This window comes from Gobius niger (assembly GCF_951799975.1).
Source record: "Gobius niger genome assembly, chromosome: 1".
Classification (NCBI taxonomy): Eukaryota; Metazoa; Chordata; class Actinopteri; order Gobiiformes; family Gobiidae; genus Gobius; species Gobius niger.
In genome coordinates, this window is record NC_136852.1 from 74280346 (window position 1) to 74308259 (window position 27914).

Genomic DNA, 27914 nt, shown 5'->3' on the forward strand with positions numbered 1-27914 from the left:
TGTTAAAGACCTGGTTTAGTCCTGGTTTAGTGAAGCCCTCATGTGGAGCAGGCGGAGTCTGTTAAAGACCTGGTTTAGTCCTGGTTTAGTCCTGGTTTAGTGAAGCCCTCATGTGGAGCAGGCGGAGTCTGTTAAAGACCTGGTTTAGTCCTGGTTTAGTGAAGCCCTCATGTGGAGCAGGCGGAGTCTGTTAAAGACCTGGTTTAGTCCTGGTTTAGTGAAGCCCTCATGTGGAGCAGGCGGAGTCTGTTAAAGACCTGGTTTAGTCCTGGTTTAGTGAAGCCCTCATGTGGAGCAGGCGGAGTCTGTTAAAGACCTGGTTTAGTCCTGGTTTAGTGAAGCCCTCATGTGGAGCAGGCGGAGTCTGTTAAAGACCTGGTTTAGTCCTGGTTTAGTGAAGCCCTCATGTGGAGCAGGCGGAGTCTGTTAAAGACCTGGTTTAGTCCTGGTTTAGTGAAGCCCTCATGTGGAGCAGGCGGAGTCGGTTAAAGACCTGATGAAACACGGGGCTGTGAGCGGCACATGTGTCTGAACAAAGCCGGGCAGTAAGTCTCATGAGGAAGAAAGCTTTATTACAGACATGGTTTGAGAGGAAACATGCCTGTTTTGTGTTGGTATTAAAGCCCCGGCCTCACAATTACATGTTAGCATGACAGTACATGACATGTTAACATTACATGTGAACATGTGCTGTTAACATGACATGTTAACATGACATCACTACTTTATCACATCTGGCCTGATGATGTGAATCCCTTTTGCTCTTTCTTTAACTCTGGAATGGGTTAATATTGTAGAGATTTATTCCAGGAAGTGAATCAGCTTTGTAGAACCAGGGTTAAACCCGACGTTAAGCATGTTAAAGACCTGGTTTAGTCCTGGTTTAGTACTGGTTTAGTCCTGGTTTAGTCCTGGTTTAGTCCTGGTTTAGTCCTGTTTGGTGTTAAAGACCTGGTTTAGTCCTGGTTTAGTCCTGGTTTAGTCCTGGTTTAGACCTGGTTTAGTCCTGTTTAGTCCTGGTTTAGTCCTGTTTGGTGTTTAAGACCTGGTTTAGACCTGGTTTGGTCCTGTTAAAGACCTGGTTTTGTCCTGGTTTAGTCCTGGTTTAGTCCTGTTTGGTGTTAAAGACCTGGTTTAGTCCTGGTTTGGTCCTGGTTTAGTCCTGGTTTAGTCCTGGTTTAGTCCTGTTTGGTGTTAAAGACCTGGTTTAGTCCTGGTTTGGTCCTGGTTTAGTCCTGGTTTAGTCCTGGTTTAGTCCTGTTTGGTGTTTAAGACCTGGTTTAGACCTGGTTTGGTCCTGTTAAAGACCTGGTTTTGTCCTGGTTTAGTCCTGGTTTAGTCCTGGTTTAGTCCTGGTTTAGTTCTGTTTGGTGTTAAAGACCTGGTTTAGTCCTGGTTTAGTCCTGGTTTAGTTCTGTTTGGTGTTAAAGACCTGGTTTAGTCCTGGTTTAGTCCTGGTTTAGTCCTGGTTTAGTCCTGGTTTAGTCCTGGTTTAGTCCTGTTTGGTGTTAAAGACCTGGTTTAGTCCTGGTTTAGTCCTGGTTTAGTCCTGGTTTAGTCCTGGTTTAGTCCTGTTTGGTGTTAAAGACCTGGTTTAGTCCTGGTTTAGTCCTGTTTAGTGTTAAAGACCTGGTTTAGTCCTGGTTTAGTCCTGGTTTAGTCCTGGTACAGTCTTCTTAGAGCAGACTCGTTCAGGCCGTCGTCTTCGAAGAACAGCATCTCCGACAAACAGGCTGTTGGTGGCGCTGTCGACCACAGCGTACAGGCGGTCGCCCCGGGTCTGCACGAAAACACAGATTATGAGTTCATGTGACGGATCATGGGGGTAAGTGTTAACCACAGCTCCAGAAAAGATGACCTTTAACCCCTTTAACCCCTTAACTCCCACCTGAACCCGTTACATTTTCTCCAGTTTGGCTTTACCCCAATCCAAAAGCTTCTGGAAAAAAGCTGTGAAAATAGCGACAGAACTGAGACGAAAACAATCATGGAAATGTGACAAAAAACTGACGAAAAATTGATGAAAAAGTGGCAAAAATGTCGAAAAAATGTCAAAAAATTGACAAAAAAAGTGTCAAAAAAATGTCAAAAAATTGACAAAATAAAGCCAAAAAAATGACAAAAAATTTGATAAAAAATTGACCAAAAATATGACAAAAATGTGACAAAAAAATGGCAAACATTTGATAAAAAATTGACGAAAAAATGGCAGAAATGTGACAAAAAATGACAAAAAAATGACAAAAATGTGACAAAAAAATGACAGTATTAACTACAGCTCCAGAAAAGATTACCTTTAACCCCTTAACTCCCACCTGAACCCATTACATTTCCCCAGTTTGGTTTTACCCCAATCCAAAAGCTTCTGGAAAAAAGCTGTGAAAATAGCAACAAAACTGAGACGAAAACAATCATGGAAAATTGATGAAAAATTGGCAAAAATGTCACAAGAAAGTGACAAAAAACTACAAAAAATTGACTAAAAAATTACAAAAATTTGACAAAAAAATGATGGAAAAAACATCTGATGACGGGAGGAAAAAGATCCTCTCGGTTCAGGCGGGAGTTTTCAGCCATCTTTTTTCTTTCCATTTTTTTCATTTTTTTCTTGTTTTCACAATTGTTTTTCTCTATTACTATCTTTTCCTAATTGATTTCCTTTTTTTGCCCATTTTTTCCCCCCAAAAAAACAATTTTAACATGATTTTCCACATTTCCCCCCCAAATTTTTCCCATGTTTAGAACTTTCCTGTCATTGGAGATGAACCCGATATTGTAAACGTGCAGATCTTCCACACATTATTGTTCTGTTTCCTGGTTCTAGACGACACATATGTTGAATTTTTGTTGCATTTTTGTTGCATTTTTGTTGCATTTTTGTTGCATTTTTGTTGAATTTTTGTCACATTTTTGTTGAATTTTTGTCACATTTTTGTTGAGTTTTTGTCACATTTTTGTTGAGTTTTTGTCACATTTTTGTTGAATTTTTGTTGCATTTTTGTTGCATTTTTGTTGCATTTTTGTTGCATTTTTGTTGCATTTTTGTCACATTTTTGTTGAATTTTTGTTGAGTTTTTGTTGAATTTTTGTCACATTTTTGTTGCATTTTTGTTGCATTTTTGTTGAGTTTTTGTCACATTTTTGTTGAGTTTTTGTCACTTTTTTGTTGAATTTTTGTCACATTTTTGTTGAATTTTTGTCACATTTTTGTTGAATTTTTGTCACATTTTTGTTGAATTTTTGTCACATTTTTGTTGAATTTTTGTCACATTTTTGTTGAGTTTTTGTCACATTTTTGTTGAGTTTTTGTCACATTTTTGTTGAGTTTTTGTTGAATTTTTGTCACATTTTTGTTGAATTTTTGTCACATTTTTGTTGAATTTTTGTTGAATTTTTGTCACATTTTTGTTGCATTTTTGTTGCATTTTTGTTGAATTTTTGTCACATTTTTGTTGAGTTTTTGTCACATTTTTGTTGAGTTTTTGTTGAATTTTTGTCACATTTTTGTTGAATTTTTGTCACATTTTTGTTGAATTTTTGTTGAATTTTTGTCACATTTTTGTTGCATTTTTGTTGCATTTTTGTTGAATTTTTGTCACATTTTTGTTGAGTTTTTGTCACATTTTTGTTGAGTTTTTGTTGAATTTTTGTCACATTTTTGTTGAATTTTTGTCACATTTTTGTTGAATTTTTGTCACATTTTTGTTGAGTTTTTGTCACATTTTTGTTGAGTTTTTGTTGAATTTTTGTCACATTTTTGTTGAATTTTTGTCACATTTTTGTTGAATTTTTGTCACATTTTTTTTGAGTTTTTGTCACATTTTTGTTGAATTTTTGTTGAATTTTTGTCACATTTTTGTTGAATTTTTGTCACATTTTTGTTGAATTTTTGTCACATTTTTGTTGAGTTTTTGTCACATTTTTGTTGAATTTTTGTCACATTTTTGTTGAATTTTTGTCACATTTTTGTTGAGTTTTTGTCACATTTTTGTTGAGTTTTTGTTGAATTTTTGTCACATTTTTGTTGAATTTTTGTCACATTTTTGTTGAATTTTTGTTGAATTTTTGTTGAATTTTTGTTGAATTTTTGTTGAATTTTAATATAGATGTCGGATAAAGCATCGTTCATGACATTTTTTAAACTTGACTGTAATTTTGCACATTTTTAGAGTATTCAATCAGGCATTTGACCTCTGATTTGTGTTGAAATATCATCGAAATCCGCGCAGTAATCTTCACTTTACTGCGCGGATGCCAAACTACTCCTGGTATTATTTCGCCTTACAATATAGTCCCCCCTTTTCTCCGCTTGCTTGTGTTGGGGGCGGGGTCTCACGTGAGTTCTCCTGCCAGGGGGTCAGGTCCAGCTCCGGGATGGCCGAGCAGCAGGTGTAGCCGGCGCCCCGCGGGTGGTACCGGAAGGGCTGGTTCGGGACGTCCGTGATGCCCGTGTTGTCGCAGATGATCCGGGCGAAGGAGGCGCCTCGGAGGGACATTTTCTGAGCCTCGGTGAACACGCCCTCGTTCTCCCACCACAGCCTGAGACACGACCACAAAGATGACTCAGTACAGTCCTGGTAAAGACCTGGTAAAGACCTGTTAAAGACCTGGTTTAGTCCTGGTAAAGACCTGGTAAAGACCTGGTAAAGACCTGGTAAAGACCTGGTTTAGTCCTGGTAAAGACCTGGTAAAGACCTGGTTTAGTCCTGGTAAAGACCTGGTTTAGTCCTGGTAAAGACCTGGTTTAGTCCTATTAAAGACCTGGTTTAGTCCTGTTAAAGACCTGGTTTAGTCCTAGTAAAGACCTGTGTGGCGTTAAAGACCTGGTTTAGTCCTGGTTTACTCCTGTTAAAGACCTGGTTTAGTCCTGGTTTAGTCCTGTTAAAGACCTGGTTTAGACCTGGTTTAGTCCTGTTAAAGACCTGGTTTAGTCCTGGTTTAGTCCTGTTAAAGACCTGGTTTAGTCCTGGTTTAGTCCTGTTAAAGACCTGGTTTAGTCCTATTAAAGACCTGGTTTAGTCCTGTTAAAGACCTGGTTTAGTCCTGGTAAAGACCTGGTTTAGTCCTGGTAAAGACCTGGTTTAGTCCTGTGTGGTGCTAAAGACCTGGTTTAGTCCTATTAAAGACCTGGTTTAGTCCTGGTAAAGACCTGGTTTAGTCCTGGTAAAGACCTGGTTTAGTGCTGGTTTAGTCCTGTTAAAGACCTGGTTTAGTCCTGTTAAAGACCTGGTTTAGTCCTGGTACAGACCTGGTTTAGTCCTGGTAAAGACCTGGTTTAGTCCTGTTAAAGACCTGGTTTAGTCCTGGTAAAGACCTGGTTTAGTCCTGTTAAAGACCTGCTTTAGTCCGGGTTTAGTCCTGTTAAAGACCTGGTTTAGTCCTGGTAAAGACCTGGTTTAGTCCTGGTAAAGACCTGGTTTAGTCCTGGTAAAGACCTGGTTTAGTCCTGGTAAAGACCTGGTTTAGTCCTGTTAAAGACCTGCTTTAGTCCGGGTTTAGTCCTGTTAAAGACCTGGTTTAGTCCTGGTAAAGACCTGGTTTAGTCCTGGTAAAGACCTGGTTTAGTCCTGGTAAAGACCTGGTTTAGTCCTATTAAAGACCTGCTTTAGTCCGGGTTTAGTCCTGTTAAAGACCTGGTTTAGTCCTGGTAAAGACCTGGTTTAGTCCTGGTAAAGACCTGGTTTAGTCCTGTTAAAGACCTGCTTTAGTCCTGTTAAAGACCTGGTTTAGTCCTGTTAAAAACCTGGTTTAGTCCTGTTAAAGACTTGGTTTAGACCTGTTAAAGACCTGGTTTAGTCCTGTTAAAGACTTGGTTTAGACCTGGTAAAGACCTTACTTTAGCCCCTCCCATCACGGGCGTGTCCTTTCCTCGTGTTTACCTGTCGCCCTGTGTTCACCTGTCGCCCTGTGTTCACCTGTCGCCCTGTGTTCACCTGTCGCCCTGTGTTCACCTGTCGCCCTGTGTTCACCTGTCGCCCTGTGTTCACCTGTCGCCCTGTGTTCACCTGTCGCCCTGTGTTCACCCGTCGCCCTGTGTTTACCTGTCGCCCACTTGGATCCTCCTGAACTGGTCGGCGATGAGGCAGGCGAACAGCGGCCCCACTCGCCCCCCAGGCACGAAGGGCTCGGCCACGCCCCCCAGCCACACGTCGATGTTGTCCACGGTCTTGTAGAGGTGCAGGAGCTTCCAGGCCAGGCCAGGGTTCCCCAGGACTTCGCCCAGCTCCACCTCGTTACTCGGCTGGGACAGGCCGCAGAACCGCCGCCACGCGTTGTAGCCTGGACAGAAAGACCAGTGTGGGTGAGGACGAGTGTGGGAGAGGACGAGTGTGGTGAGGACGAGTGTGGGAGAGGACGAGTGTGGAGAGGACGAGTGTGGAGGTGTGGAGAGGACGAGTGTGGAGAGGACGAGTGTGGAGAGGACGAGTGTGGGAGAGGTCAGGTTTAATATTCAGGCGGGAAATCCTCCATTAATGAACTTTAAGTCTATCTAGGTTCTTCACAGTCGAAAACCCGTAACATGAGTTTCAATATTAGCCCCCGCCTGAACCGGGCTCGGCTTTACCCAAATCGAAAAGCTTCTTGAAAAAGTGTCAAAATAGCGACAAAATTGAGCCGAGAATGAGGATGAAAACCCAACAAGAGAGCGACGAAAAGTGAGGAGAATATGATTTAAAAAAAGTGAAAAAAATATGATAAAAAAGTGAAAAAAATTTGATAAAAAAGTGACAAAAATTTGATAAAAAAGCGACAAAAAATTGATAAAAAGTGACAAAAAATTAATAAAAAAGTGACAAAAATGTGATAAAAAAGTGACAAAAATTTGATTAAAAAGTGACAAAAAATTGATAAAAAAGTGACAAAAATGTGATAAAAAAGTGACAAAAATGTGATAAAAAAGTGACAAAAATTTGATTAAAAAGTGACAAAAAATTGATAAAAAAGTGACAAAAATGTGATAAAAAAGTGACAAAAATGTGATAAAAAAGTGACAAAAAATTGATAAAAATTTGACAAAATGTGATAAAAAAGCGACAAAAATGTGATAAAAAAGTGACAAAAATATGATAAAAAAGCGACAAAAATTTGATAAAAAAGCGACAAAAATGTGATAAAAAAGTGACAAAAATGTGATAAAATTTTTAAAAAATTTGATTAAAAAGTGACAAAAATGTGATAAAAAAGTGACAAAAATGTGATAAAAAAGCGACAAAAATTTGATAAAAATTTTTAAAAATTTGATTAAAAAGTGACAAAAATTTTATTAAAAAGTGACAAAAATGTGATAAAAAAGTGACAAAAATTTGATAAAAAAGCGACAAAAATGTGATAAAATTTTTAAAAAATTTGATTAAAAAGTGACAAAAATATGATAAAAAAGTGACAAAAATGTGATAAAAAAGCGACAAAAATTTGATAAAATTTTTTAAAAATTTGATTAAAAAGTGACAAAAATTTGATTAAAAAGTGACAAAAATGTGATAAAAAAGTGACAAAAATTTGATTAAAAAAAGTGACAAAAGTGACAAAAAGTGATAAAAAATGTGATAAAAAAGTTATAAAAATGTGATAAAAACGTTTAAAAAATTTGATAAAAAAGTGACTAAAATTTGATAAAAACGTTTACAAAATTTGATGAAAAAGAAAAAAAAAATGATAAAAAAGTGACTAAATGTGATAAAAAAAGTGACAAAAGTGACAAAAAGTGACAAAAATTGGATTAAAAAAGTGATAAAAAAGTGACAAAAATATGATAAAAAAGCGACAAAAATATGATAAAAAAGCGACAAAAATGTGATAAAAAAGTGACAAAAATGTGATAAAATTTTTAAAAAAATTGATTAAAAAGTGACAAAAATGTGATAAAAAAGTGACAAAAATGTGATAAAAAAGCGACAAAAATTTGATAAAATTTTTTAAAAATTTGATTAAAAAGTGACAAAAATTTTATTAAAAAGTGACAAAAATGTGATAAAAAAGTGACAAAAATTTGATAAAAAAGCGACAAAAATGTGATAAAATTTTTAAAAAATTTGATTAAAAAGTGACAAAAATGTGATAAAAAAGTGACAAAAATGTGATAAAAAAGCGACAAAAATTTGATAAAATTTTTTAAAAATTTGATTAAAAAGTGACAAAAATTTGATTAAAAAGTGACAAAAATGTGATAAAAAAGTGACAAAAATTTGATTAAAAAAAGTGACAAAAGTGACAAAAAGTGATAAAAAATTTGATAAAAAAATTATAAAAATGTGATAAAAACGTTTAAAAAATTTGATAAAAAAGTGACTAAAATTTGATAAAAACGTTTACAAAATTTGATGAAAAAGAAAAAAAAATGATAAAAAAGTGACTAAATGTGATAAAAAAAGTGACAAAAGTGACAAAAAGTGACAAAAATTGGATTAAAAAAGTGATAAAAAAGTGACAAAAATGTGATAAAAATGTGATAAAAATGTGATAAAAATGAGATAAAAATGTGATAAAAAAGTGATAAAAATGTGATAAAAATGTGATAAAAATGTGATAAAAATGTGATAAAAAAGTGATAAAAAAGTGACTATAGTGAAGCTGCCCTGGAGAAAAGTCCCTCAGTAAAGGCGGGGGTTCAGAGGTGAATATCTTAGTTCCACATCACGTGGACAGGGGGGAGTATCCCGGCGGAGGGAGTACCTGGCAGGCCGTGGTCCCGCCCTCTCTGCAGGTTGAGCGAGGCCAGGTCCAGAGCCATTTGTTCGTTGAACTTGAACAGCCTCTCCCGGAGCTCGTCCACCATCATGTGCTGCTGGGTGTTCAGTTTGGCCGGACGTCCCACCACCCCCCGCAGTATGGGGTCCAGACCACCTGGGGGCAGCACACACAATCAGAATCAATCAAGTTAAAGACCTGGTTTAGTCCTGTTTAGTCAAGTTTAGTGCTGTTAAAGACCTGGTGTATAGTTTAGTGCTGTTAAAGACCTGGTTTAGTCCTGGTTTAGTCCTGTTTAGTGCTGTTAAAGACCTGGTTTAGTCCTGGTTTAGTCCTGTTTAGTGCTGTTAAAGACCTGGTTTAGTCCTGGTTTAGTCCTGTTTGCTGTTAAAGACCTGGTTTAGTCCTGTTTAGTCTTGTTTAGTGCTGTTAAAGACCTGGTGTATTAGTTTAGTGCTGTTAAAGACCTGGTTTAGTCCTGGTTTAGTCCTGGTTTAGTCCTGTTTGCTGTTAAAGACCTGGTTTAGTCCTGTTTGCTGTTAAAGACCTGGTTTAGTCCTGTTTAGTCCTGTTTAGTGCTGTTAAAGACCTGGTTTAGTCCTGTTTAGTCAAGTTTAGTGCTGTTAAAGACCTGGTTTAGTCCTGTTTAGTGCTGTTAAAGACCTGGTGTATAGTTTAGTGCTGTTAAAGACCTGGTTTAGTCCTGGTTTAGTCCTGGTTTAGTCCTGTTTAGTCCTGTTTAGTGCTGTTAAAGACCTGGTTTAGTCCTGTTTGCTGTTAAAGACCTGGTTTAGTCCTGTTTAGTCCTGTTTAGTGCTGTTAAAGACCCGGTTTAGTCCCGTATGCATGTGTGGAACATCTGAATAACCACATGGAAAACATCCTGAGGGGGGGTCAGCGTGAGACGTACCTTCAAAGATCACCCTCCAGGGGGCGAAGAAGGCCAAGTGCAGGGGGACGCTGGGGTGCTCGGCGTGCTCCCGGTAGTCCTCGTCCAGCCTGAATATGGTGGGCTGGACCATGAGGTGGGCGAAGCGGAAGGCGGCGGTGGCGAACACGTTGGAGATGCTGGGGTCAACCTCGCTGTTGTAGCCCGGGTAGGTGGACAGTCGCTCCGCCATGACCTCCGGGCCCAGGATGTGAGACACGTAGTCCCGGTACGTGATGACCTGATCGCCGCGGAAACACCGGAGTTAGCAACAAAGGCCGGGTATCGCTAAGTCTGTATCGATACCAGTATGTATTTATATGTATTTATGGGCTGTTGAACTACTTTGCTCCTCTCCGTGTCTTTGTATGTTTATTTAGTAGAAACTATCTTCATAATTCAGCGTTTGTTAAAGTAGTTTTTGAATAATTAAAGAAAGTTTAGATTTTTCTCCAAATTGTTTTCCCCCTTAACTGTTTTCAAACATGACCATATACGGGCGATTCTAGAGACGCCGTCTGTATCTATCGGGTTCAAATGTGTGGAAGAAAGTGCGGCAAAAAAAAATACGTGAGGCAAAAATAGGGGAAAAAATAAATAGAGAAATAAATAAAAAATGTGGAAATAGAGAAATTATTAGTGATAAAAAAAATGGGGGGAAAATTTGGAAACAAGAAAAAAATGGGGAAAAAAATAATAATAAAAAAAAAGAAAGAAAAGAAAAAGGGATAAATCGGGTAAACATTGGGGGGGGGAAATAAAGAAAACATTGAGAAAATCTGGAAAAAATAGAATATGGGAAAAATTGTTTATTTGTATTTGGGTCATTACGCCCGGAAAGGAAATAAACAGCCACAAAATGGCAACTATGACACTATTACAAAACATTACACCATGGTCTGGGTGAATACTGGATTCTGATTGGCTGGTGCATTATTTTGGTAAAACCGCACACGTAGTCCGGTAGTTAAATCACTGGGATGTCACTCCGCTGTGGCGTCGCCATAGCAACGCATGACACAGCTGAATCAGATAAAGGCGTAATTAGTGACTGACAGGAACGTATGAGATGGATTTAGTGTTTGCTAAATGTTTGTAGAGGAGAGTGAGCAGCTAGGTTAGCTACTGTTAATAACATATGAGCTTTACATTTCTATTGAAAACGGTTAAGGCTATTCATCATTTTCAGGCGTACATAAAATGATCCTGCATTGAAGCACATTTGTCTGGATTAGTAAAGTCAAACATAAAAGTTTGAGTTGGGGGGGCCCAGGTGTGAGCGACTCCACCGCAACTGTTTCGAGTGCCGCATATCGGTGTTTACTTCCAGGGAAAAGTGTTTCCGGGTTAGTCCTGTTGTGTTGTGATTCTGTGCTGATGTTGTGTCGTTGAGCCTGACTGAGATCCTCGTAATAGCTGCGGAGAATGACTCGCTCTGAGACCAGCCTTCAGTGACCGGCTAATAATCCACACAAAATAGTCCCGTAGTCTGGCAGATTTAGTGAGTTTAGTCAATGAAAAACACATTTATTATAAATGTTAGGTTTGTGGGACCCTGGTATAAGCGGATTAAACAACGAGGAGCCGCGTTAGACGTTATAATGCACTTCGCGGAGTAACTCCACTCCGCTGCGCGTCGTGGTGTTCTGGACTCCGCGTCGTGCATTATAACCGTCGAATGCACGGCTCCTCGTTGTTTAATCCTTACTTATTTATATATGGGGGGTAAATCCAACTATTTTTCTATTCTAAATTTTTAATGAATATCTACAAGAAATGTTGTCTCAGTGTGACAGCATGTGCTTCTGTGCTAGTTAGCGTTAGCGTTAGCATTAGCATTAGCCTGCTATTGGCACATTGGTCAAATTGTTACTTTTCTGAGGAAGAGAGATGGGAAAAATCCATTCAAAAAATGAAAAAGAGAGACTGAGATGCCCCCCATGCATTTGTGTAAACCTAAATATGCCCATTTATAAAAGGACAAGAGAAAAAAAAAAGTTGGGGGCGGTTTTAAAGCTGAAAAGGCACCGATTTGGCGGAATGACCCCTTTATGTTTTATTTCCTTTAATGCAACAGCGTCAAAACTTAAGAAATATAGAAGGTTGTTTTTTCAGTACCTGCTTTCGATGCTTTAATTTCAGACAGACACCCGGCCCTCGTTAGCAGCAGCATGTTTTATTCTGTTCATGAGGGCCGGACCCTCCGATTGAAGCAATTGAAGTAAAGCATCACTTTCTACATATGCCAGTGTTGTACATCATATACAGGAAACAATTAAATGAGATAAATGACTTAAAATCACTTGAATAAAGGTCGTTTATGCTACATTTATGTCGGTTTGAACTAATCTAAGATCAGATAAAAGCGCTAATGCCGATGGAACAAATAGAAATCCCACTGGAAATCAGGAAAATTCACTTTTACTGTAAAACATATTCATTCTTCACTTGAAATTATACCAAATAATCTGAATGAAGAAAAAAAACCTGCTTGTTCCATTGGCAAGAACAGGTTTTATCTGCTTTAAGGCCAAACCAAATCTACTCCAACTTTAGATTTAATCTCTTAATTCAAATAGATTTAAGTCATTTCTACTTATAGATGAGTATTATTTTAGGATTATGGCCTAGGGCTGTGCAATTAATCGAAATTCGATTACGATTTCGATTACAACAGTAAACGATTACAAAATTAGCATAATCGCAAAAAATCTATTATAATTTTTTTTTTTCAATTTTTCAATTTTTTTTTTTTTTTTTTAATTTTTTTAAAATGTTTTTTTTTTTTTAATTTTTAATTTTTGGATTTTTGTCACTTTTTTATGGATTTTTGTCTTTTTCGGGGGGATTTTTGTCTTTTTTGCTGGATTTTTGTCTTTTTTGCTGGATTTTTGTCTTTTTTGCTGGATTTTTGTCACTTTTTTATGGATTTTTGTCACTTTTTTGCTGGATTTTTGTCTTTTTTGCTGGATTTTTGTCTTTTTCGGGGGATTTTTGTCTTTTTTTTATGGATTTTTGTCATTTTTTTTGCTGAATTTTTGTCTTTTTTTATGGATTTTTGTCACTTTTTTGCTGAATTTTTGTCACTTTTTTAATGGATTTTTGTCACTTTTTTAATGGATTTTTGTCACTTTTTTTTTGCTGGATTTTTGTCTTTTTTTGCTAGATTTTTGTCTTTTTTTGCTGGATTTTTGTCACTTTTTTGATGTTTTTTTTTTAAAGGCAACAAATAATCGTTTGAATAATCGTGATTTCAATCATGACAAAAATAATCGTCATTATTATTTTTTCAATAATCGAGCAGCCCTATTATGGCCTAAAAGGCTGCTCTGCCAAGACATTTTAAGGAACTGACAGTATTTTCCACATTTCCAGAAGACTTTAACAGGCATTTCATCTCTGATTTGGGTCATAATGTTTCTCAAAATCATTTCGAGGGCCAGAGTTTGATGATGGAGGGCCGGTTTTGTGTGACTCTGTGTGTGTGTGAAGTCCCACCTGGCTCATGGCTCCCAGGATCTTGCGGGCCTCCTGGTACAGCCGCTCCCCGTCCCAGCGCGGGTTGAGGACGGCCAGTTTTCGGGCCAGACGGTTGTGCTCCCTCAGCATCAGAGTGTGGAGGGAGGTCAGGGCAATGTTCTCAGCCGCACGATCATCACCTGGGGGGGGGGGCACAGTGTTAAAGACCTGAAGATCTGGACCATCACAGACAGAGCCGTGGGAGGATGTTTTAGTTAGGGGGCGCTGAGGGACAAAATGTACCCCCAAAATACTTTTTCTGTGCATAAATCCTGTTAATTAACCTCTTAACTCCCGCCTGAACCGAGAGCATTTTCTCCAGTTCAGCTTTACCCAAATCCTGTAGGCCAGTGTAACGCCTCATTTGAAAGACCTACAAAACTGAATGGATCTTTTTCCTCACATTATCAGATTTTTTTTCATCACTTTTTTTGTTGGGCAGTCGTCTCATTTTAGTCAAATTTTCGTGACTTTTTTGTCACTTTTTCGTCAAATTATTCGAATTTTTTTGTCAAATTCTTATCACTTTTTCGTCCATTTTTTCTCAATTTTTCGTCCATTTTTTCTCACTTTTTTGTAATTTTTTTGTCAATTTTTAGTCAATTTTTCGTCCCTTTTTTCTCCATTTTTCGTCAAATTTTTCTAATTTTTTTGTCAAATTTTTGTCATTTTTTGTAAATTTTTCGTCACTTTTCCGTCAAATTTTTCTAATTTTTTGGTCAATTTTTTGTCAATTTTTCGTCCCTGTTTTCTCAATTTTCCGTCAAATTTTTCTCATTTTTTTGTCAAATTTTTTACCATTTTTGTCATTTTTTCTCAATTTTTCGTCATTTTTCATCAAATTATTCGCATTTTTTTGTCAAATTCGTATCACTTTTTCGTCAATTTTTTCTCAATTTTTTCTCAATTTTTTCTCAATTTTTTCTCAATTTTTTCTCAATTTTTTCTCAATTTTTTCTCAATTTTTGTAATTTTTTTGTCAATTTTTTTTCAATTTTTCGTCCCTTTTTTCTCAATTTTTCGACTAATTTTTCTAAATTTTTTGTCAATTTTTTGTCATTTTTGGTAAATTTTTCGTCACTTTTCCGTCAAATTATTCAAATTTTTTTGTCAAATTCTTATCACTTTTACGTCCATTTTTTCTCACTTTTTTGTCAAATTTTTCTCATTTTTTTGTCCATTTTTTGTCACTTTTTCGTCAATGTTTTCTCACTTTTTTCACATTTTCATCCTTGTTTTCGTCTCAGTTCTGTCGCTATTTTCACACCTTTTTTCCAGAAGCTTTTGGATTGGGGTAAAGCCAAACTGGAGAAAATGTGCTCGGTTCAGGTGGGAGTTCAGGGGTTAATATTGCCTGCAGTTCACAAACTATCCACCAGGGGGTGCTGCAGCGCCCTCAGCGCCCTGGGTTCCCACGGCCTTGATCGCAGACACTGATGAACAACTCACCGGCCTGAAAGCAGGGCACCTCCTTTGCGCTGTTGTCTTTGGTCATGCGCCCCCTGGTGGCGCAGATGTTGACGGTCATGGTGCTGAAGGGGAGCAGCTCGCGCCCGTTGTCGGTGTACTCCTCGTTGACCCTCAGGAGCCCCTTGTCGGAGTAGGCGTCCCGAAGCCCCCTGGCCTTCACGTGGTCGGCTCCGTACACCTGCCCCACGTCCAGGAACGCCGTGAGGCCGTTGATCTGCTGCCGGACCTGCCCCCCCGAGCACGCCGGAGACGAGCGGATGAACGGGATGCAGCCGTGCCTGGCCATGATGGAGTCCCCGCTGGACACCTGGACGCGAGGGAGGGGGTTGAATCAGGAGAGTAAAACCTCATGTACTGGAGTAAATGGAGTTAACCTCTTAACTCCCGCCTGAACCGAGAGGAGCTTTTTCCTCACGTCAACACATTTTTTCCCATAATTTTTTTGTCGGGTATTCAACTCATTTTTGTAGCTTTTTTATAATTTTTTATCACATTTTTGTAAAATTTTTGTCAATTTTTTGTCACATTTTTTCTTCAATTTTTTCTTCAATTTTTTATCAATTTTTTGTAATTTTTCTGTCACATTTTTTTTCATTTTTCTTCCATTTTTTTCAATTTTTTCTTAAATTTTTTCTTAGTCACATTTTTGTCATTTTTTTGTCATTTTTTTGTGACATTTTTGCCAATTTTTTGCCAATTTTTTGTCAATTTTTCGTCACATTTTTGTCATTTTTTTTGTCATTTTTTTGTCAATTTCTTGTAACATTTTTGCCAATTTTTTGCCAATTTTTTGCCAATTTTTCGTCACTTTTTCGTCATTTTTTGTGTCATTTTTTGGTCACATTTTTGTCAGTTTTTTGTCAGTTTTTTGTCCGTTTTTTGTCAATTTTTTGTCAATTTTTTGTGACATTTTTGCTAATTTTTTGTCAATTTTTCGTTACTTAAATGTAATTTTTTGTAATTTTTTCGTCATTTTTTCATAATTTTTTATCACATTTTTGTAAAATTTTTGTCAATTTTTTGTCACATTTTTTCTTCAATTTTTTCTTCAATTTTTTATCAATTTTTTGTAATTTTTCTGTCACATTTTTTTTCATTTTTCTTCCATTTTTTTCAATTTTTTCTTAAATTTTTTCTTAGTCACATTTTTGTCATTTTTTTGTCATTTTTTTGTGACATTTTTGCCAATTTTTTGTCATTTTTTTGTCAATTTCTTGTAACATTTTTGCCAATTTTTTGCCAATTTTTTGCCAATTTTTCGTCACTTTTTCGTCATTTTTTGTGTCATTTTTTGGTCACATTTTTGTCAGTTTTTTGTCAGTTTTTTGTCAGTTTTTTGTCCGTTTTTTGTCAATTTTTTGTCAATTTTTTGTGACATTTTTGCTAATTTTTTGTCAATTTTTCGTTACTTAAATGTAATTTTTTGTAATTTTTTCGTCATTTTTTCATAATTTTTCTGTCACATTTTTGTCAGTTTTCTGTCAAATTTTTGTCCATTTTTTGTGACATTTTTGCCACTTTTTCATACATTTTTCGTCACTTTTTGTCACATTTCCATCATTGTTTTCGTCTCAGTTTCGTTGCTATCTTCACAGCTTTTTTCCAGAAGCTTTTGGATTGGGGTAAAGCCAAACTGGAGAAAATGTGCTCGGTTCAGGTGGGAGTTAAGGGGTTAAATACAGTAGGTCCTACAGTAGGACAGGCAGCTCCAGTATCGGGCAGAGACTGACCTAAAGGCACATTCTGCTCATGTCACTCATATGTTCTCTGACCTTTATGGGGAAGCAGGGCTCTTCCCGCGCACACGTCTCCTCGCAGCTGGCGCCGGACAGGAATGACCTGGCGACGGGAGCGTGGGGGGTCAGCGTGATGTCATGGTCCGTCCACTGACCGAAGAAGGTGATCAGCGTGGAGTACAGGTCGTCATTGTCCACCGTGTTCCCCGTGGCCAGGATGTGATTGGACACCTCTCTCACCTGCAAGAGCGACACAGTGGCTTTGGAAGTATTCGTGATGTACTTGTATATAAGTATTTAGAGATCGGCTTTGGGTCAGACGATGGTGGACAGAGAGTGTGAATGTGCTGCAGTACCAGTGGGAGGAACTGTCCGTTGACTCTGACATCGGGGTCCCAGCCTTTGGGCAGAAACCTCCCGTCCTGGTACTCGGCGGGCAGCTGCCGCAGGAACGGGGTGTTGGCGGCCCCCCACAGCGCGTTCTCCCTGTGCAGCGAACACACGCGTGTGGTGAGGCACGAAGTAAACACGCTTACATTTACATCAACACACGGCCCTAGACCAGTAAAACAAATGAAAAAAACAGGACTTTTGGTCTCTCTCTTGTAGGTGAGAGGGGTGTCCAGTCTCTGCTGGACTGTTGACACTTTTTGGTTGAGGTTTTTTTGTCACTTTTTGTTGAATTTTTGTCACTTTTTGGTTTAATTTTTGTCACATTTTGGTTTAATTTTTGTCACTTTTTGGTTGAATTTTTGTCACATTTTTCTTGAATTTTTGTCACATTTTTGTTGAATTTTTGTCACTTTTTGGTTGAATTTTTGTCACTTTTTGGTTTAATTTTTGTCACTTTTTGGTTGAATTTTTGTCACTTTTTGGTTGAATTTTTGTCACTTTTTTCTTGAATTTTTGTCACATTTTTCTTGAATTTTTGTCACTTTTTGGTTTAATTTTTGTCACTTTTTGGTTTAATTTTTGTCACTTTTTGGTTTAATTTTTTCACTTTTTTCTTGAGTTTTTGTCACTTTTTGGTTGAATTTTTGTCACATTTTTCTTGAATTTTTGTCACTTTTTGGTTGAGTTTTTGTCACTTTTTTCTTGAATTTTTGTCACTTTTTTCTTGAATTTTTGTCACTTTTTTCTTGAATTTTTGTCACTTTTTGGTTTAATTTTTGTCACTTTTTGGTTGAATTTTTGTCACTTTTTGGTTGAGTTTTTGTCACTTTTTTCTTGAATTTTTGTCACTTTTTTCTTGAGTTTTTGTCACTTTTTGGTTGAATTTTTGTCACTTTTTTCTTGAATTTTTGTCACATTTTTCTTGAATTTTTGTCACTTTTTTCTTGAATTTTTGTCACTTTTTTCTTGAATTTTTGTCACTTTTTTCTTGAATTTTTGTCACTTTTTTCTTGAATTTTTGTCACTTTTTGGTTTAATTTTTGTCACTTTTTGGTTGAATTTTTGTCACTTTTTGGTTGAGTTTTTGTCACTTTTTTGTCAATTTTTGTCACTTTTTGGTTGAATTTTTGTCACTTTTTGGTTTAATTTTTGTCACTTTTTGGTTTAATTTTTGTCACTTTTTGGTTTAATTTTTTCACTTTTTTCTTGAGTTTTTGTCACTTTTTGGTTGAATTTTTGTCACATTTTTCTTGAATTTTTGTCACTTTTTGGTTGAGTTTTTGTCACTTTTTTCTTGAATTTTTGTCACTTTTTTCTTGAATTTTTGTCACTTTTTTCTTGAATTTTTGTCACTTTTTGGTTTAATTTTTGTCACTTTTTGGTTGAATTTTTGTCACTTTTTGGTTGAGTTTTTGTCACTTTTTTCTTGAATTTTTGTCACTTTTTTCTTGAGTTTTTGTCACTTTTTGGTTGAATTTTTGTCACTTTTTTCTTGAATTTTTGTCACATTTTTCTTGAATTTTTGTCACTTTTTTCTTGAATTTTTGTCACTTTTTTCTTGAATTTTTGTCACTTTTTTCTTGAATTTTTGTCACTTTTTGGTTGAATTTTTGTCACTTTTTGGTTGAATTTTTGTCACTTTTTGGTTGAGTTTTTGTCACTTTTTTCTTGAATTTTTGTCACTTTTTTCTTGAGTTTTTGTCACTTTTTGGTTGAGTTTTTGTCACATTTTTCTTGAATTTTTGTCACATTTTTCTTGAATTTTTGTTGACCTTGGAGATGAACTGGACATTGTAAATCTGCAGATCTTCCAAACACTATTGTTCTGTGTTCTGGTTGATATTTCAGTATCGGTATCGGTATCGGTATCGGTATTGGTATCGTTCAGGTATCGGTATCGGTATCGATATCGGTATCGGTATCGGTATCGGAAAGACAGGTATGATTAAAGCCCTGGCGTGGACAGAGCGCAGCCATATCCGCGTGTGAAAAAGAAGGCGGGGCTCACAGGTTGTTGCAGACGGAGTCGGCCGTGCGGTATTTGTTGAGGTTGGTGATTCGGTCGCAGGACGGCGCGGCGGTCAAGCGGGCGCAGCCGGTCGCGGCGGCCAGAGCCACGAAGTCCTCCTCTGACAGGTCTGAGGACACACAGGTCAGGGTTCAACACAACATCCACAACATCATAGATAAATAACACCAGCAGAGGGCGCCAGACTCTCATTTCACTTTGGGTAAAGCTGAACTGGAGACAATGTGCTGTTAACCTCCTACCGCCCGCCTGAACCAAACGCATTCTGTCCTCTTTGTTCATTATATAGGTCTGTGTAGCACCTCATTTGAAAGCTAAGACCCACAAAACTGATCTTTTGCTGTGTTGTGTCACCTTGTTTATTTATTTATTTTTTATCTTTTTGAATTTTTGTCACTTTTTGGTTGAATTTTTGTCACTTTTTGGTTGAATTTTTGTCACTTTTTGGTTGAATTTTTGTCACTTTTTGGTTGAATTTTTGTCACTTTTTGATGAATTTTTGTCACATTTTTGTTGAATTTTTGTCACTTTTTGTTGAATTTTTTTCACTTTTTTGTTGAATTTTTCTTGAATTTTTGTTGAATTTTTGTCATTTTTTGTTGAATTTTTGTCACTTTTTGGTTGAATTTTTCTTGAATTTTGGTTGAATTTTTGTCACATTTTTGTTCAATTTTTGTCGAATTTTTGTTGAATTTTTGTCACTTTTTGGTTGAATTTTTGTCACATTTTTGTCACATTTTTGTCACATTTTTGTCACATTTTTGTCTAATTTTTGTCTAATTTTTGTTGAATTTTTGTCACTTTTTTGTCACTTTTTTGTTGAATTTTTGTCACATTGTTGTTGCGTTTACATCCTTGTTTTCTTCTCATTTTTTGTGGCTGTTTTGTTGCTTTTTTCCCCAAGAAGCTTTTTGATTTGGGTAAAGTTCGGCTTCACCCAAATCAAAAAGCTTCTCGAAAAAAGTGTCGAAAATGAGGATGAAAAAACGCCACAAAAGAGTGACAGAAAAACGGTGAAAAAAAAAGTGATGACAACACAACAACGCGAGGAAAAAGATCCTTCTAGATCAGTTTTATAGGTCTTAGCTTTCAAATGAGGTGTTATTTATGGATTTGGGTAAAGCTGAACTGGAGAAAATGCCCTGGGTCATGGCGGGGGTCAGAGGTTCGTGTCCTCCATGCACTGCTCACTGCACTGTTCCTTACACTGGATCAAACGCGCTCCGTTCTCTGGGACTGTCTTGTGTTTGGGACGCTCTCCTGTCCCACAGCGGAGGAGAACACGGTGACGGTGGCCCCTCCCTCACCCCCCCCCCTCACCTGTGGAGTTGTACAGAGCTCTCCGGCGCCTCCTGTGGGGCATGTTCTGGATGAACTGCAGCGCCCCGTTGAAGTAGTCTGCGCAGCGCACGGCCTCCCGGTTCCGGCCCAGAGGCTGCTTCATCAGCCTCAGGGCGTCGGCAGGAGAACCCGCGTTCCTCCGGAAACGATCCAGGCTCCTGCGGATCACGGAGGGACACGTCAACACCTGGTCAACACCTGGTCAACACCTGGTCAACGCCTGGTCAACACCTGGTCAACGCCTGGTCAACACCTGGTCAACGCCTGGTCAACACCTGGTCAACACCTGGTCAACGCCTGGTCAACACCTGGTCAACACCTGGTCAACACCTGGTCAACGCCTGATCAACGCCCGGTCAACGCCTGGTCAACGCCCGGTCAACGCCTGGTCAACACCTGGTCAACGCCTGGTCAACGCCCGGTCAACACCTGGTCAACACCTGGTCAACACCCGGTCAACTCCTGGTCAACTCCTGGTCAACACCTGGTCAACACCTGGTCAAAACCTGGTCAACACCTGGTCAACGCCCGGTCAACACCTGGTCAACACCTGGTCAACGCCCGGTCAACGCCCGGTCAACGCCCGGTCAACGCCTGGTCAACGCCCGGTCAACGCCTGGTCAACGCCCGGTCAACACCCGGTCAACACCTGGTCAACGCCTGGTCAACACCTGGTCAACACCTGGTCAACACCTGGTCAACGCCTGGTCAACACCTGGTCAACGCCTGGTCAACGCCTGGTCAACACCTGGTCAACGCCTCCTCAACAACTGGTCAACACCTGGTCAAAGCCTGGTCAACACCTGGTCAACGCCTGGTCAACACCTGGTCAACACCTGGTCAACGCCTGGTCAACACCTGGTCAAAGCCTGGTCAACACCTGGTCAACACCTGGTCAACGCCTGGTCAACACCTGGTCAACACCCGGTCAACACCTGGTCAACGCCTGGGCAACACCTGGTCAACACCTGGTCAACGCCTGGTCAACGCCTGGTCAACGCCTGGTCAACACCTGGTCAAAACCCGGTCAACACCTGGTCAACGCCTGGTCAACGCCTGGTCAACACCTGGTCAAAACCTGGTCAACACCTGGTCAAAACCCGGTCAACACCTGGTCAACACCCGGTCAACACCTGGTCAACACCTGGTCAACACCTGGTCAACGCCTGGTCAACGCCTGGTCAACACCTGGTCAACGCTTGGTCAACGCTTGGTCAACACCTGGTCAACGCCTGGTCAACACCTGGTCAACGCCTGGTCAACGCCTGGTCAACGCCTGGTCAACACCTGGTCAACGCCCGGTCAACACCTGGTCAACACCTGGTCAACGCCTGGTCAACGCCTGGTCAACACCTGGTCAAAACCCGGTCAACACCTGGTCAACGCCTGGTCAACGCCTGGTCAACACCTGGTCAAAACCCGGTCAACGCCCGGTCAACGCCTGGTCAAAACCCGGTCAACGCCTGGTCAACACCTGGTCAACACCTGGTCAACGCCTGGTCAACGCCTGGTCAACGCCTGGTCAACACCTGGTTAACACCTGGTCAACACCCGGTCAACACCTGGTCAACGCCTGGTCAACACCTGGTCAACGCCTGGTCAACACCTGGTCAACACCTGGTCAACACCTGGTCAACACCTGGTCAACGCCTGGTCAACACCTGGTCAACGCCTGGTCAACACCTGGTCAACACCTGGTCAACACCTGCTCAACACCTCGTCAACGCCTGGTCAACACCTGGTCAACACCTGGTCAACACCTGGTCAACGCCTGGTCAACGCCTGGTCAACACCTGGTCAACACCTGCTCAACACCTCGTCAACGCCTGGTCAACGCCTGGTCAACACCTGGTCAACGCCCGGTCAACACCCGGTCAACACCTGGTCAACGCCTGGTCAACGCCTGGTCAACGCCTGGTCAACACCTGCTCAACACCTGGTCAAAACCTGGTCAACACCTGGTCAAAACCTGGTCAACGCCTGGTCAACACCTGGTCAACGCACGGTCAACGCCTGGTCAACACCTGGTCAACACCTGGTCAACGCCTGGTCAACGCCTGGTCAACACCTGGTCAACGCCTGGTCAACGCCTGGTCAACGCCTGGTCAACGCCTGGTCAACGCTTGGTCAAAACCTGGTCAACACCCGGTCAACGGCTGGTCAACGCCTGGTCAACACCTGGTCAACGTCTGGTCAACACCTGGTCAACACCTGGTCAACACCTGGTCAACACCTGGTCAACGCCTGGTCAACACCTGGTCAACGCCTGGTCAACACCTGGTCAACACCCGGTCAACGCCTGGTTAACACCTGGTCAACACCTGGTCAACGCCTGGTCAACACCTGGTCAACACCTGGTCAACACCTGGTCAACGCCTGGTCAACACCTGGTCAACACCTGGTCAACACCTGGTCAACGTCTGGTCAACACCTGGTCAACACCTGGTCAACGCCCGGTCAACACCTGGTCAACACCTGGTCAACGCCTGGTCAACACCTGGTCAACGCCTGGTCAACACCTGGTCAACACCTGGTCAACGCCTGGTCAACACCTGGTCAACACCTGGTCAACGCCTGGTCAACACCTGGTCAACACCTGGTCAACACCTGGTCAACACCTGGTCAACACCCGGTCAACGCCTGGTTAACACCTGGTCAACGCCTGGTCAACACCTGGTCAACACCTGGTCAACGCCTGGTCAACACCTGGTCAACGTCTGGTCAACGCCTGGTCAACGCCTGGTCAACGCCCGGTCAACGCCCGGTCAACGCCTGGTCAACACCTGGTCAACACCTGGTCAACACCCGGTCAACGCCTGGTCAACACCTGGTCAACACCCGGTCAACGCCTGGTCAACACCTGGTCAACGCCTGGTCAACACCTGGTCAACGCCTGGTCAACACCTGGTCAACACCCGGTCAACGCCTGGTCAACGCCTGGTCAACACCTGGTCAACGTCTGGTCAACGCCTGGTCAACGCCTGGTCAACACCCGGTCAACACCTGGTCAACGCCTGGTCAACACCTGGTCAACACACGGTCAACACCTGGTCAACACCTGGTCAACGCCTGGTCAACACCTGCTCAACGCCTGGTTAACACCTGGTCAACGCCTGGTCAACACCTGGTCAACACCTGGTCAACGCCTGGTCAACACCTGGTCAACGTCTGGTCAACGCCTGGTCAACGCCTGGTCAACGCCCGGTCAACGCCCGGTCAACGCCTGGTCAACACCTGGTCAACACCTGGTCAACACCCGGTCAACGCCTGGTCAACACCTGGTCAACACCCGGTCAACGCCTGGTCAACACCTGGTCAACGCCTGGTCAACACCTGGTCAACACCTGGTCAACGCCTGGTCAACACCTGGTCAACACCTGGTCAACACCTGGTCAACGCCTGGTCAACACCTGGTCAACGCCTGGTCAACACCTGGTCAACACCCGGTCAACGCCTGGTCAACGCCTGGTCAACACCTGGTCAACGTCTGGTCAACGCCTGGTCAACGCCTGGTCAACACCCGGTCAACACCTGGTCAACGCCTGGTCAACACCTGGTCAACACACGGTCAACACCTGGTCAACACCTGGTCAACGCCTGGTCAACACCTGGTCAACGCCTGGTCAACACCTGGTCAACACACGGTCAACACCTGGTCAACACCTGGTCAACGCCTGGTCAACGCCTGGTCAACGCCTGGTCAACACCCGGTCAACGCCTGGTCAACGCCTGGTCAACACCTGGTCAACACCTGGTCAACGCCTGGTCAACACCTGGTCAACACCCGGTCAACGCCTGGTCAACACCTGGTCAACACCCGGTCAACGCCTGGTCAACACTTGGTCAACGCCTGGTCAACGCCTGGTCAACGCCTGGTCAACGCCTGGTCAACACTTGGTCAACACCTGGTCAACACCTGGTCAACGCCTGGTCAACGCCCGGTCAACGCCTGGTCAACGCCTCGTCAAAACCTGGTCAACACCTGGTCAACACCTGGTCAACACCTGGTCAACACCTGCACCACAGAAATATGGAACAACACTCACTCTCGTCTGGAGGACTCGTAGGCGGAGTCCACCTCCTCTTTAGCCAATCGCACGGCTCTGTCGATGTCGCTCTTACTCAGCTCTGAAACAGAAACAGTGAGAGGATTAAAGGCCCGAGCCGGGACAACACCAAAACAAAACGGCTTTAGGAACCACTGTGTATCTGAAAAGAAACGTGAAATCTTTATATTCAACTTCTGATGATGTGCAAGAAAGAAGAAAGTGAAAGACAAGTGTTCATTTTGGCAAGTAAAAAAAACAACCAAAAAAAATAATAATTTTGCTTGAGACTTTTAGACTTACTCATACTACACTGTAAAAAATGTCCATTAAATTTACTAAAAATTTCGGTAAAATGGTGACTGAAAAAAAATGTAAACTGAAAAACGATAAAACACTGTTTAATTAACAGTAATGTTTAGTTAGATGTTTAACCACACAAGACTGTTACTTTTAAAGAAACTTGATGTTAAAATAATCAATTTTCTTTGTAGTTTCAACACAGAAAAACTGCAAAAACCAAGCAAATACAGTTAAATGTACAACGGGACTCTATTACTAAAAAACTTAAGGACTTGAAACTAATGTTTACGAGCAATTAACTTAACCATTACTCGTGTTTGACATTAATCATCATGTAAATTGTACTGAAAAAACTTGTTTTAATAACGGGGTGGTTTTAGTAAATATACAGAAAAAAACTGCTAAAATAGAAAGCAGTCAACAGTTTTATTATGTTAAATATACAGGTCATTCCGTAACCTTGTTTACATGTTACTGTATTTTTTACAAAAAAATTCTGGCAACCACAGCTGCCAAAGTTTTTTTGTAAAAACAACGGAATTTTGTTTTACAGTGTATATAATATAATAAAGATAATTGATGCGGTTTAAGCTGAATTGATATATAAAATAAAGTAAAATAAAAAATAAAGTAAAAATCATGAAATCAACTGGACTTTCATGTAAAACTAATCTAAATGAACAGGGCGCAAAACTTAAACCTTGACAAAATAATAAAAGTCTATGTGCAGATATGACGTACCCGTGTTTTGTTGTATAAAACAAAAAATAGTGGGAATGTGTGTATATATGTGTAGAAACTTCTATGTGTGTAATATCTGCTTATACAGGAGGTTAAAAATTCACACTGCTGACACAAATTAACTTAACTTTTATTATCGTATTATTTTATTTTATTTATTTATTTGTTTATTTATTTTTTACGCTATTGATTTAACTATTTATTTATCTGTTTTGCCGCTTTTCTTTGTTTGTTTGTTTCTGTTTATTGTTAAGAAGAAAAAAAAATGAAAACAGAAAGACAAGGGGAAACAAATTAAAAAGTGGAAACATTTTTGAAAACAAGTGGACTTTATTTTCTTATTTGGTGGTAAAAATGGAAAATTTTTAGGGGAAAAATTAAAATTCAATGAAAAAACAATGGGTGACGATCGCTCTCCTGTATGATCCTGATGTAGCTGATGTTACATTGCTGTAATAACGCCCCCTGGTGGCCAGGGGCGACTCCAAGAGACACTTCTATCCAGGGTTCATTTCGTCGACTAAAATATTTAGTTTTAATTTTAGTCCAAGTGATATTTTTGACGACTAAAATTGGACTAAAACTAAATTAAAACTAAAATGTCCAGATGTTTTAGTCGACTAAAATCAGACTAAATAAAAATGAAAAGGAGAGACTAAAATCATCCAAACTTGTATTGAGCGTCTGAAAGAGCCTCAGATCATGTTTAAAGGATCAGCTCTGAGCTTTGTTCATGTGGAGCAGCTCCATGAAGCAGAGGAACAACATTAAATATGATTAGAATCAATATTATCAATGCAAAGTCCACTCAATTAGTAAAATCAGATTACATTTTCGTCAAAAGACTAAAACGAAATTAAAATATGTTTTCAAAATTAACACGGCTTCAATTCTATTCTAATGGGACTTCAAACGTCCCAAGAACGGCTTAAAAGCCAAAGCCTGGCTCCAAAGAGTTTTCTTTTTCTAAAAATCGACCCATGTGACCCATGTGACCCATGTGACCCATGTGACCCATGTGAGCACGCTGGGGGGGGGATATTTTTAGCCACGCTGGTTTTTGTTTATCAGCCTGAAATTTGGAAACATTTCCAGTGCAGTGACTGGCTCCAGAGCCTGTCACTCAAGCTGTGGAGGCTCCGCCCACTCCGCAGGGCTTCTTAAGGCACAGGCTGCGCAGGAGGAGGAGTCTGAGCCACACACGACTCGGGACCTTTTTCAATGAATGAGACCCGCTCATGTTTATTATGTTAAATCTATGGATTCAAAAAATGGGGGGAAAAAATGTAAAGATTTTTGGGAAAAAATAAGAAAAAAAAGTGTTTTTGTAATTTAAAGGAAGTTTCAGCTCAAATAAATGATACAAGTGCAAAAGAAATGAATGAACATTATTCATCTGTTTTATGGTTCTGGTCTTTTTTATTTTGAATTTGTTCTTATGTGGCTTCATCCCAGAACAAACAGAAAATAAAATAAAATAGGATAAAAAATAAAACATTATAATCCGAAAAGGAGTAGGTAGAAGAAAAACTTTTGTTTCCTACCCCCTTTTTACTGCTTTTGTTTTTATTATACTATACATATATATATATATATTTACTCTTTTACAGCGTTTTAAAGTGACTTCAAATTAAATGGACGCTTCTGTTCGTCTGATCAAGTCGCCCGAGTTAAATAAAGCTTATGTTGAATCAGATTCTTAATCATATTAACATCTTAGCCTGTTTTAAGTTAAGTTTAATGGTTTTGTTTAGCCCGATATCACAACAGAAGTTTCCTCACAGCTGCACCGAACATGAGGCAATAAAACAGCAATAAATATGACAAGTTAAAGTTCAGGAGAATCCAGGCAAATAACATCGTGCTCCATTATCTGTGTTCTGTCTGACAAAGAGTTCAGTATCGGTATTGAAAACATTTAACAGTCCCGGTTGCAGTAAAAGTATCGTTACTTCACAGTATCGTTACTTCACAGTATCGTTACTTCACAGTATCGTTACTTCACAGTATCGTTACTTCACAGTACTTGTACTCACCCGCCTGCGCCTGCCAGTGCACGCACAGCAGCACCGCCAGAGCCAGAAAACCCACGGGCAGATTCATGATCCGAGACGGCCGGTGGTCAGAGTCTGTGGACGGTCAGAAGGAAGTCACATTTAAACAAACAGGAAACGCACCACGGGTTCAGTTATTTGTATTTTTGTTCAGTTGTTTGAAGATGAATTTATCCACGGGTACAAATAAATGAACCAAACCTAACCTTGCTCTTACTGAAAACTGCTTTTGCAAAGAAAGATAATTTATTTTGATGAAAGAGCGTCATGGAAAAGCCTCCAGCAAAAAACAAATATAAAATGAATGAAGTAATAATGAAGTAATAATGAAGTAATAATGAAGTAATAATGAAGTAATAATGAAGTAATACTGTGTTTTTCCACCAGAAACCCGAAAAACAACTGACCCCAGAGCCGGGAGACTTTCACCTCTGAACCTCCACATAAACCGCTCACGTTTTCTCCAGACTGACTTTACACAAATCGAAAAAGCGTGTTGCAAACAGCGTAAAAAAATAAATTAAAAAAAGAGTAAAAACAGGACGAAAACACAACAAAAAAAAGGATAAAAACGTGACTCTTTTTGGTTGAATTTTTGTCACTTTTTGGTTGAATTTTTGTCACATTTTGGTAGAATTTTTGTCACTTTTTGGTTGAATTTTTGAT

General features: G+C 39.9%; 1 protein-coding gene across 1 annotated transcript; it reads right to left on the reverse strand.

The window, feature by feature from the left end:
- Nucleotides 1-1645: 1645 nt before the first annotated feature.
- On the reverse strand, nucleotides 1646-27297 carry LOC306977462 (eosinophil peroxidase-like; the record flags this gene model as incomplete). Its single annotated transcript, XM_079575777.1, has 13 exons — nucleotides 1646-1780; nucleotides 4314-4539; nucleotides 6042-6279; nucleotides 8674-8844; nucleotides 9599-9857; nucleotides 13115-13275; nucleotides 14585-14912; nucleotides 16378-16581; nucleotides 16698-16827; nucleotides 18743-18872; nucleotides 20084-20262; nucleotides 24151-24232; nucleotides 27231-27297. The coding sequence occupies 13 exons, from the start codon at nucleotides 27295-27297 to the stop codon at nucleotides 1646-1648; spliced, it is 2310 nt and encodes a 769-aa protein (XP_079431903.1).
- Between the last annotated feature and the right edge of the window lie 617 nt (nucleotides 27298-27914).